Below are 12,263 nucleotides of genomic sequence, written 5' to 3' on the forward strand. Positions count from 1 at the left end.
TCATTAATAGAGTCTACAGGGCACCTAGCATTCTAATGATGGATATTTAATTAGGGGGAAAAACCCATTCCATTAACTCATCACTATAAATACAAGGGCAGAGTGTTTAAAGGTCGTCCCAAAGTGTGACTGAAGGCAGGAAATCAGAATTCTAGAAACACGAAGAAGATGCACATTTGAAATTCAGAGATTGCATTATAAGTGGAAAGAGAAGAGAATGGGACCAAATATTTTAGCATGTATTTACAGAAGTTCTCTTGGTAGACATGGCGTGCATAAAGAATATGACTGAAGGAGGAAAAGGGTCCCCCCTTGCCATTTTCTCTGACTAGAACTTTTGAAGCTACTACTGCTGAGGGTGCATCATATGACAAAGTGTCATCTTCCTTTATCAGGGAGGTTTCCCAGATATTCTCAGGTCACTACGTTTGTATCAGCATCCTAAAATGCATCTCTCCCCCAAAAGAAAAAAACTAAGTAGCTTTAGCATAGAATTTTATAGTTTAACACATATCACCAATGGTGCACGGACACAAATGTCAGTGATCTATTTTATGGCCCTGGTAACTGTTTCACCAGAGGTCTCCACATCAGTCAAGAAACACACAAGCATACATTTGCATTGTATAATTTAAAAGCTTTATTTCCCCCCACAATTAGCAAATAGATTTCATATTAGTTGAACTGGAAGTTTTCTTCGTGGCAGTTGCCTTTCTCATTCACTAGTCTGTTGGTGGGGAAAACTGCTTTCTCGTGAGGGGAAGGGTTAGATTTCATAGAGACGTTCTGAGCTAATCACATAAAGAAGAGGGTTTGACCTGGCAGCCTCTGAGGCAGTCAAGTAGGTCAAGAAATTCTTTCAGCTAAAGGCCTAGTCAGGTGGGACTAGTTGCCAGGATCCTCTCTGCAGAACTGACCAAACGTAGCTCTCTTTGACCAGGAAGCCTGGAAGTCAGACCATCTACTCAGGCCCTGCCAAATTCCCATCCTCAGTCCTGTGGCCTCATGTGGGAACATTTTATCTAAAGCAAACCACTGGTTTTCGCCTTGGGGTCCAATGTGCACTCTTCACCAAGTGCAGGATTGATCTTCACTCCAAAGTTCATCGTTCACACAGTTTTTGGCTTGTGCTTTAGAGGCTGGTCTCTGCCTCTCCTAGGAATGCTGGCATCACAGCAATGGAAGCACAAAGACCCAGGCGAGCACTGGTAGGTAGGGTGTGGGGGCACTGCTGCCAGATGTTCTCTGAGCGTGCATTACGGCAAACACTGCATTAGTGTGATTGGTGGGTAATTCTACATTGCAGATCATTCCTTCACAGCAAGACCTACACTCCTGTTACAAAAAGGAGAGAGGAAAGGACAGTGAATAATAGGAAGAAGAGGGAAGGGGCAAAAGAAAGAAAAAGAAAGAAAGATAAAAGAAAGGCTTCTTCAGCTCTATCTGAAGACAGACAATTGGAGTTGGTTATCCAATTTTGCGTCATCTAGGCTCTTGGGTACCCTTCCCCCAGGAATGCCAGTGGAATGGAAGGGAAAAACCAAGCTGAAAGTCTTTTATCCTAACTGTGATTTATCTGCATCAAACCCAACCCAAGCATTAGCAAGGCAAAGAGGAAGAGAAACTGAATAAGAGTGCTTGATTGAATCCACAAATCTTCTAAAGGTTTGTAAGGGAAAACATTCAGACAAAAATGAAAGCTAGGAACCTTTGGGATTAGTCATTGATTTTCTTTCCTAGTGCTACTTGTTAGGGGATAATAATGACTCTGTATTGTCTATGCTAACACCTGATTCTTATCATTACAGCAACAATGGTTTGCTAATTATGGTTGCTGAGTGGTGTAAGAAAAAAAAAAACAAAGGCTTGTCCCTAACAGGTGTTTTCAGGGGATGTTTTCAGATAATACCAAACCTTGCCAGGTACAATGCCTGAACCTGATAAACCCAGCCATTCATAGAGGCTTCCAGGATGACTAGGTATGATAAAGGTGTCAACTTTAGGCATCCATATCAGTGGTTCTCAACCCTGGCTGCACATCAGAATCACCTTGGGGAACTTTTTAAAAAGATCCTAGCGGGGCACGGTGGCTCAAGCCTGTAATCCCAGCACTTTGGGAGGCTGAGGCGGGTGGATCACGAGGTCAGGAGATCAAGACCATCCTGGCTAACATGGTGAAACGCCGTCTCTACTAAAAATACAAAAAACCAGCTGGGCGTGGTGGTGGGCGCCTGTAGTCCCAGCTACTCGGAGGCTGAGGCGGGAGAATGGCGTGAACCCGGGAGGCGGAGCTTGCAGTGAGCCGAGATCGCACCACTGCACTCAGGCCTGGGCGACACAGCGAGACTCCGTCTCAAAAAAAAAAAAAAAAAAAGATCCTGACACCCAGGACCCTACTCTGGGGTTCCATTTCAACTGGTCTGAAAAGCCTGCTGGCCCACATCCCTCAGCAACAAGCAGAGCTTGTGAAAGCTACCCAGGTGATTCTTGTGTAGCTAGAGCTAAAAGCCACTGATTTAAGATTCATTTTCTGTACTTACAGGGTAAATCAAATTCTAAAACCTCATGAAATGAACATACTTTCAAGTAATTCTTTCTTAAGCATTTCAGAATTCCAGGCGTATAAAGCAGTGAAATGCTCATTTAGAATGATAGCATGAGAACATTACAGTGATCAATTGATCTAAAAGGTACCTACAGTTCATCATATTAAACTGAGGCTAATCCTTCAGACTCCCTTCCTCATCTAAGCAGAAGCAGCGGATAAAACAAGGTTTCCTTCATAAAAACTGTCACCATAGTCCTCTTGTCACCTTCCAGTGTCCCTTTGCAGTGTTCTTGGTGACTCCTGGCCATCAACAGAGCAGAGCAGGCTTTGCCATTTTCTTGTGGATAGTTTGCTCTCAGGTCACCAGAGTTGGCCTTACATCATTCACCCACAGTCTCAGGTCTCGGGTGTAGCTCTGGAGTCTGGGAAATGCCGCTTGTTTATAGTAACATTATTTCTTTTTGAAGGACAGAAAGTCCAACTGTTCTTTGGTCTGCATTTTATCTTTGTATGGAGTCTTTCCTCAAAATGTAAACATGGTCAACATATTACTATCCTTCCTGCCTCTCCTTTGATCTACGACTTACGTTACTAGCATGAAGCTTAGACAATAACACACACACACACAATCCTTACCGTATGTTCAGAATCTCGGCTGTGGTGGCAACCGACAAAATGACATTCACTTCTGGAGGCGCACTTTTTAGTGATGGATGTGCTTCTTCCGTGGCTGGTAAAGTGATGAACTGTCAAACAGTACTGTGTGTCTAGGCAAGAGGAAACAAAAAACAAAACCGAGAAACAAGGTAATTTTATTATCCACGTTACAGAAGAGATCGCTCAACAATTAATGCAGAAAGGACTCAAATTCAGGCCAGTCCTGGGGTTTCTAGGCAAGACATTTCATAGCAGTGAACTCTGAAGTTTCTAGGGGATATTTTTCAAGACACCAGCTTCTGAAGCACATGCGTGTTTTGAAAACGAATGTAAACGGGCACTCATCCTGTGGTTTCGGTTAGAGCTGAGGAAAAACTGAAAGCATTTATTTTATCAAACCATGGGTCTGCTCATTTGATATGAAAATATTTATGTCTCTGGACCTCTCTCTCTCCCTCTGAAGCACGTTCTCGAAATCTAAAATAAAATGAAAATTGTGAAGGTAAAATGCAATGGGGCAGAACACTTGTTTCATTATTCATCATTTTTCTCTTATATACTAATAGGCCATGTGGTGAGCTGGGGTGAAAAGCAGGTGCTTTGAATTACACATCACGATCACCTTTTTCACTCATCTGTTAATTGCAAACACTGCAATTAATTTTGTACCAACCTACTAATTTCTATTCTGGTTTTAATCCTACCAATATGTTAGACTTTTCTCATCAATGTATTTCCATTTTTCTCCTCCTCTTTAATTAACTCTTACTTTCCCTGTTTCCCACCCACCACCTCCTGCTTAGTATAGCTACAGTACCTCATTTCTAACCAGAATTATCCTTAAGGTTTTATGCCACTCACATTTTATTACTTAGGGTTCTTTTGAGAAGTTTCATTCAATATCCTAGGACATTATTCTTTGGTTCTCTGTCTCTTTTATACCAGAGGCCAATGAAATGCTTCTTAGTTTATTGATCAGAGACTACAACAGCAATGCCACAGAATGGGAAAAAAATTGGACTAAAGTTGAGAAGATTGGGCTTATGGAACTGCCTCTGTCATAGGTGAGCAAGTCATGTTAGATCTTCTGAGCTCATTTTTTTTTTTTTCTTTTTGGTTTTAGGAAAATGATGATAGATAATAAGTGTCTTGGTGCTTTGATAGGGTGGTGGTAAGCTTTACATAATACGAACAGTAGCAAGCCCATATTGAGTGTGCACCATCAGCCAGGTACTCCTCTAACTTGTGTTCAAGCATTCAATCCTTACCATAAGCCTTAAGGTAAGTCACATTAACAGCCTAATTTTACAGTAAATGAGGACAATTTCTTGCTTATGGTCACATAGAAAGAAAATAGTGAAGAGTAGGATTCTAACCCAGGAGGTTTTCTAGGGCTTGCACTCTTAACCAGAACATTATTCTACTCCTCAGTATACTTAATATTAAACCACGTGGCAATTGATATGGTTTGAATCTGTGTCCCCACCCAAACTTCCTATCAAACTGTGAGCCCCAGTGTTGGAGAGGGGAGGTGATTAAATCATGGGGGCGGATCCTTCATGAATGTCTTAGCGCCATCCCCTTAGTGCTGTTCTTGTGATAGTGAGTGAGTTCTCATGAGATCTGCTTGTCTAAAACTGTGTAGCAGCTCCCCGCTCTCTTTCTTGCTCTTGTAACCACCATGTGAGATGCCTCATTCCCCCTTTGCTTTCTGCCATGATTGTAAGTTTCCTGAGCCCTCCCCAGAAGCCAAGAAGATGCCAGAATCAGGCTTCCTGTACAGCCTATGGAACTGTAAGCCAATTAAAGCTCTTTTCTTTATAAATGACCCAGTCTTAGGTGTTTCTTTATAGCAATGCAAGAACAGACTAATACAGTGATATAATGTAGAGTGCCCTACAAGAGTAGCTGACTTCCAGATTCAAAAGGAAAGGGAGCCGCTAAAAGTTCTGGAGAAGACATTTCAATTTCTATTCCAAACAAAGAAGAATCGAAAACTGGTAGCTGCATGCGTTCATACAGAATGGCACATATGCTAAGGCAGCCCTAAAAAGTCAGCATAAAAGCCAGGGTAAATAAAACAAGAAATGTCATTCTTGTCATATCCTGTTACACAGAGAACTTCTTTTAACAACCCCGACAGACCACAGAAGTGAAGCTGTAAAGTGAAAAGGAAACCTGAGATGACAAAAGAACAATAGCCGTAGGCCTATTTGCCCCCAGAAATGGTTGACTATCACTCCCTGAAATGACAAAGTGAAAAGTAAGAAGTTACACCCTCAATTAGAATTCCAGGTGGTTAGTGTCTTTGGGACCTGCCTGGCCTATAGTCAAGAATGGTCCTGTCATGCCATGCTGGAATGCAGGGCCATTCCGTATTGAGCCCATTAAGAGTCAGCCTCTCAGGTGGATGCAGCAGAGCTGACTCTCTTCCACCCTTCCCATCTCTGGGGATGTTTTTTTGGTGATGGAAAGCTGCAGCTTCTCCTTTGGTTCAGCCATGTCTCAACAGAGAAGAAATCCTAAAACCCAGAAATAGCCACACATCATCTTTGCTTGCATGCTAAAATGGCTTTGGTTAACTAATGACAAATTGGAGCATTATGCACAGACCTAGTAGGAACAGTGTTTTGGTACAGTTCAAAACAATAGCATGATCCATGAAGATAAGGCCTAATAGGCTGGACATCAGTGCTGCAGTCTACTACTGTTCTAACCCTTGCTGCCCAGTTTTCAAGGCAACTTAAAGCAAATTGTTAAAGGATGATACTCTCTGAAACAAAGTAGTAAAGAGAAGCATCAACAAACCTTGAAAACTTTGCAATACAGATAAATTTCTGTTGAAAATGTAGAAATAAATCTCCAAATATATACAATCACGCATGCACATACACTCATAAGCGCACACACAACTTAAGGATGGTCTCTTGACAGAAATGTAAAAGAACCTCAAGAAAAACATATTTTGGTAATTAATTATTCTTGAAAATAAATAACAAAAAACACTGTCCATATGGATGTCACAGCCATTTGTGCTAATTTATGGCATAAGATTCTCAGGCATAGTAGAGGTCTCCAGTGTGTAGTATTTATTGGCTCCACACATTGGTTTTAACTGGAAGAGATGAGGCTATACCACTGCTAAAAATAATGTGGTATTGGAATTTCCAAAAGATTCCTGGTAACAGTAGACCAAAACCAGTTACCTCTAATTCCGTAAGAGTTTGTTTTTCTTGGCCTTTTATATCTGAAAAACCTAAAACACAGTACATCCTAAAATCTGAACAACCCAATCTCCTCATAAGTAGGGTTTTAACATTTCAATTCATCCATCAGCACATTCTGTCTGCTTTACTTCCAAGTTCATATGCATTCAATCATTCACCTCCCCACCTCCTCTGCTCCTACCAACCTAGTCCAAATTCTCATCTTCTGTCTGAAGACAAGAGTCTTCATTTGGTGTTCCCTTCTACTCTTGTCCCCAACCCTCCATTCTCCACACAGCAGCCAGAGCAGTATTTTGGAACACAACTGCTGTGTACTCCCTAGCTTAAAACTCCCTACCGTCTTCTCATCACCTTTACGATAAAATCCAAACTATCAGAAAAAAGAAGCTCTTGCATGTCCTGGCCCTTGCTTCCCTCTCAGATCCTTCCTCCATCTCCCACTAAGCCTCTGCAGCCAGTCTCCTTCCTGTTCATTGAAGAGGCCAACTATCAACCTTGAAAACTCTGCATTTGCGATTCCCTCTTCCCAGTATGTTCTTCCTACAGATCTCCACATGGCAGCTTGCTGTGGTCACTCAGGTCTTAGTTCTAAGGTACAGTTCTCAGAGATTTCCCTGACTATCTAATCAGAGACTTTCATTCATTCTGTCAGCAAATATTTACTGAGAAAACATGGGCCAGGCACTGGATTAGGCACTGGGATATGTTAGTAAACTAAACAAACTAAAAAGATACTTGAAAGTTTGTTAAATGAATGAATGAGTTTCCCAAATATCAATGTATCTCAAGAGTACAGAAATCATCCTTTGTTTTGAGATGGTAAGTATGACTTTTCTAGACGTATAATCAAATATTTCTGAAATTCTGAGAATGACTTAATCAATATTGTGGTCTATGTGTTCTCCCTGGTAAATAACATTTAAGAAATTCTTCCTTAAGGTACTCAACTTCAATTTGAGGCTTTCACACCAGTTTTCAAGAACTCTCAATATAGTCTGATGTTCAGATAGTCTCAGAAAAAAATACATCTGATTCCTAAAGATCATCATCAAATCAGGAGAGATTTGATTTGCTTTCCAGGAAACTGATTTGCTTTCCAGGAAACTGATTTGCTTTCCAGGCTCACCAGGGCGAGTATTAAAGGACCAGCAAGTAGGCAAGGCTAGGAGCAAAACTGCAAATTTATTTTTTTGGTCACCTAGCTTCAGGGAAGAAGGTGTGGAGGGTGAGGTCTGTCGGCCTCCGGCAAAGGTGGCCCAGAGGGTCACCCGGTGGAGCTCTCCGGCGGAGTTCCTGCAGTCCCCACAGGCGTGGGGACTGAGGAAGTGCGCGCAGCGCCCCCTCAGCGAGCGGCTTTTATGTCCTGGGCCTGGGAGTGGGCGGGCAGTGGGCGGGACATAGGCGGGTGGGGGGCCGGGCGGTAGGCGTGGCTAGGTAGGTTTCAATTTTCTCCGTGGGAGGTCAGGTTGTGCCTGCGCAGTCCACCAGTGTCTTTCCCGGGCGCCGGAAACTTAACAATGAAGAACCCGGAAATGCGCCATTTTAGTCCCTTTGTTCTTTTTGTTCCCTCCCTCCCTCCCTCCGTCCAGACAAGATTCAAAAGAAATGAGATCACAGAAGTCTTCCAAACTCAGCACACTTACTTTGTGGACACCATTTGTCTTCTGCCCATCTATTGCAGTTATAATTATCCCTTGCATTTTCACAAGTAAAGCACTTGAAGCTATTTGGAAATGGTGTAGCTTTAAAGAAAAAAGCAAAGTGAAACAGTAAGCTACAGAAGACAAAAATTTCAAACATCGAATATGGCACAAAATTAGCAACTTTAACAGATGAAACAAAACTTACAAGCTTTCATCCTTACAATTTCTGTTTCTAGAGAGCTAGATTTACCCATCAGGCTTTTGGGGACTTTTCTTTATTCCCTTTTGTTTAAATGTCTTCTAAGAATTGCCACTATAGAGTAATGAAAGTGGTCCCACAGCTACTTTGAAAGATGCATAGTATTGTTCTATTATCATTTATAATTTGGGAATAAGTAGGGGCTGAGGGGGTGAATGAGCGTGGAACACATGTGTCATCCCTGAAAAGAACTGGAGTCAGATTAACCTGAGTTTGAATTCTGTTCTTCCCACAGATTAGTTGTGTGATTTTTAAAATTCTAAGATATAATAATATTTATATTAATAATGAAGATGCCCATGACTTGCAGAGGTATAATGATTAAATGGGGCATTGCAAGCAAATACCTTGTAGTCTCTAGCACATCAGATCATGCTGGTTTCTGTCCATATGCACTTCCAATACAGCTACATTTAACCTGAAACAAGTAATCTCATCTGATAATATGCCAATTATCACAACATTAGACCTTGGCCAGGAATATAACATTTAATATGAGGATGCTAGTAATCCTTAAGCCCTTATAATTAGACTAGTTTGTTATGGAAAGAAGGATTTCTGAGTTGCTGGCAGTCTGGACTGAGAGCAACTTGTCTTTATGCCTTTTCCTTTTTTTTTTTTTTTTTTGGCTTCTTGTATCTTGTAACTTTAGTGGATAAGAAGAAAAAACTAAAATAATTTGACATTTCTGTATAGACCAAGTATAGGACCCTGTGTACAACTTTCAATTCTCCCATTTTTGTAAGACAAAGACACTGTTTCATCCTCTTCGTTCTATTAGTAAGACGGTAACCATCCTAGTAATATAACTAGAAATTGGGGTGAAAATCAGAAAGCAGTGGGAATTTCAGATAAAAGGGAGGATATGTATGGTAGCATAAAACAAGAACAAAATATCAAAAGCTAAGGTTTGGAGGACAAGAAGTTAAATACTGAGGATATATTTCAGTTTTGCCTATGTTCGAAAGTGTATTAAGTAAATAAATAAATAATGACATCCATTTTCACCAATTAAATCAGTACAGTTAAAAAATACTAATATTCAATGCTGGTAGCTAAATGGTTAAAGTATAAATTGGCACAACCTTTTTGATTTAGTAATTCCAATTCCAGGAAATCTATTCTAAGGTCATTAGCCAACTGAAGAGAAAGTGCATTTAAAAAAATAATCAGTGAAGAATTATTTAACATTTAGGTTGTTTGTGATTTATTTTTCTTTCTGATATAAAGTGTGGGGGAATAGTGAAATAAGCTACAGACCAGCCTTATGAAGACATTAAACTATCTTCAAAGACATTGGGAAATATTCAAAATATGTATAAAGAGAGGAAAAACTGTGTAAAACTAAATTTGTACCATCTCAGTATATCACATATATAAATACACATACATAGAAAAAACACTGGAAGGAAAACATTCCAAAAGAAAAACTCCTTTGAATCTTGAGGTTATGAATACATTTTATTTTCTTCTATATGTTTTCTGTCTCTGGAATTTTCTATAATGAACATGTATTACTTTTTTTTCTTTTTTAAAATTATTTTTTTCTCATCATAAAATTGTACTAAGCTTAAAAATTTCAAAATTTGTAGAGAAGTTAGGGTCTATGAAAATGATGTCTGTGCCATGTCTTTCAGCTATCAGTATATAATTATTACCAATTTAGGAATGTATAATGGTAGTTCAAGGTGTATATGTGTAGTATATGTATGTATATGTACATGTGTAGTATATATGTGTATATATGCACACACACAGAGATAACCATCCCAAATAATAAAACACAAAGTAAAGGACAGTAATGATATAGATCTCATTTAGGAGTAGTAATAAGAAGAGGGGGTTCTCACAGCTGACCATGTATCAACAGTATCAGGAGAGCTTCTTAAAAAAGAAAAGCAGGGAAAAAAGAAATAAATATATTCTGCATCTCACCCTCTTGACTATTAAATCTCTGGAGAAGTGATTAGGGATATGCAGTTAAAGAACCTGTCATAATGATTCTGATACTCTTCCAGGCATGGGAACTACAGGCACTCACATGTATACCAAATAATTTTTTATTTATAAGAATCACTCTTTAATAAAGTATATCAAAGAAGTTCTACTTGTCTAAAAAGAAAGGAGGGTTAATGACATATGTATACAAACACATATCTATACATATGTATGTAAAATGTATTAACATATATGTCCTGTAGATGATATACACTAGTATTTGCCTATCTTTAAACTATTAGTGGGAAAGTTGAGTCTTATGTAACCTTTGCTAATGGTGATTATGTGTGGTAGTAATGAAAATCCAGGTGATATTTCCTTCCAAATTTCAAACAAATAAATCTGTTTTCAAAATCCTTAATGGCCATTTGAAAAAATTAATAGATCATTTATGCAGAAACATTCAACAGCCAATTTCCTTCTCCAGGGAAGACACAAAGAACAATGAATTTCCTCTACTATGCCATGATTAGGAATGGTGTTTCAGAAGTGTGTGTGTGTGTGAGTTTTTTTTGTTTGTTTTTGAGACGGAGTCTCGCTCTGTCGCTCAGGTTGGAGTGCAGTGGTGCGATCTCGGCTCACTGCAAGCTCCGCCTCCAGAGTTCACGCCATTCTCCTGCCTCAGCCTCCCGAGTAGCTGGGACTACAGGCGCCCAACAGCACGCCCGGCTAATTTTTTGTATTTTTTAGTAGAGACGGGGTTTCACCCTGTTAGCCAGGATGATCTTGATCTCCTGACCTCGTGACCCGCCTGCCTTGGCCTCCCAAAGTGCTGGGATTACAGGTGTGAGCCACTGCGCCTGGCCCCAAAAGTGTTTTTTAAAACAAGAATGCTATTAAAACTTCAGCAGGAAGCCAGACCATTTTAAGAAATGGAGAAACTTTCACTTACCATATGCTTACCCATAGAAGTAATGGAGACTTTCTGTTTTATTCTAGGGATAAACCAAATGTTCTGGGAAAGACGAAGTTACAATAAATGGAAAAGGAGGCTTCATATGAACACTCTGACCCCACAGCCACGAACTAGGATGGCAACCACCACTACTTACGGTCGAGAGGAGGCCTCACATTATAGAAGTTGATGTTCTTGGCAAATACCCAGCTTTCTGAGAAGATAACGATCTGGACAACAGCTATAGCGAGAGCGTGACAGAGGAGCAGCATGCTGACCTTGTGTGCTGGGCGGTCCAAACTCTTCTATCTATGGTGAAAAGACACACTGGTTCAGTTTCTTTATATTTTACACATCAATGGGTGTTTGTTTTGCTTCTGTTTGGAAAGCTCCATTATTCAAATATATCCAACCATCTAACCTGTTCTGTAGGGCCAGGACCTGTGAGTAAATTGCATTGTTTTTGATCAGACGAAAGGTGAGTAATGACCTCCTTCTACTGGTCAGGCCTCTGCACTAGCCAGGTAGGCTTTAGCAGAACACACGATGGCCTTTTGAGTTCAGAAAGGACAAGCAGGCAGAGCTTCCTGCTGTGCTGAATCACCGGATTTCTTAAATCAACCGTGGTTGTGAGGCATGCTGAGCCAAAGTCACTGGACCACCTATCTGTCAGTTCTATTCCTTGAGTCAACATTTACATTTGATAAATTTTGCAACTTTTCAAAACCTGGAAGAAACAATAAAAGTGGGAGCAGTGAGAAGGATGGCAGGGGAAAGGACAAGGAGTCTGAGAAATAAAATCTCTGCCAGATCCCAGAGCACACTGATAGTAAGAAGAGAGACAAGAGTCGCTGTGAACTGCCACCCTGGGCACAAGAAGCTGCCAGGAGGTTCTAGAGGAAACAGAATAAAAGTTGTCTGAAAAACTGACAACCATATAATGTTAGTCCTGGTCCACAAATACTACTCACCGTGTTTATAGACTTTAAGTAGGCAGGGGAAAATCCCAACAAAATGACAGACATGTACATAGCAC

At 40.3% G+C, this 12,263-nt stretch overlaps 1 protein-coding gene across 1 annotated transcript in view; it reads right to left on the reverse strand.

Moving 5' to 3' along the window:
* Positions 1-620: 620 nt before the first annotated feature.
* The window catches only part of LYPD6B (LY6/PLAUR domain containing 6B), a 102,707-nt gene continuing 91,064 nt past the window's right edge, over positions 621-12,263 (reverse strand). The window contains exons 5-8 of the mRNA XM_011943066.1: positions 11,385-11,536; positions 8,076-8,174; positions 3,185-3,315; positions 621-1,335 (exon numbers count right to left, since the gene is read on the reverse strand). Coding sequence (XP_011798456.1) covers positions 1,171-1,335; positions 3,185-3,315; positions 8,076-8,174; positions 11,385-11,499 — 510 coding nt within the window. The 5' untranslated portion in view covers positions 11,500-11,536 and the 3' untranslated portion in view covers positions 621-1,170. The remainder of the gene's footprint in view (positions 1,336-3,184; positions 3,316-8,075; positions 8,175-11,384; positions 11,537-12,263) is intronic.

Source organism: Colobus angolensis, unplaced genomic scaffold (genome assembly GCF_000951035.1).
Source record: "Colobus angolensis palliatus isolate OR3802 unplaced genomic scaffold, Cang.pa_1.0 Scaffold215, whole genome shotgun sequence".
In the NCBI taxonomy this organism is placed as follows: Eukaryota; Metazoa; Chordata; class Mammalia; order Primates; family Cercopithecidae; genus Colobus; species Colobus angolensis.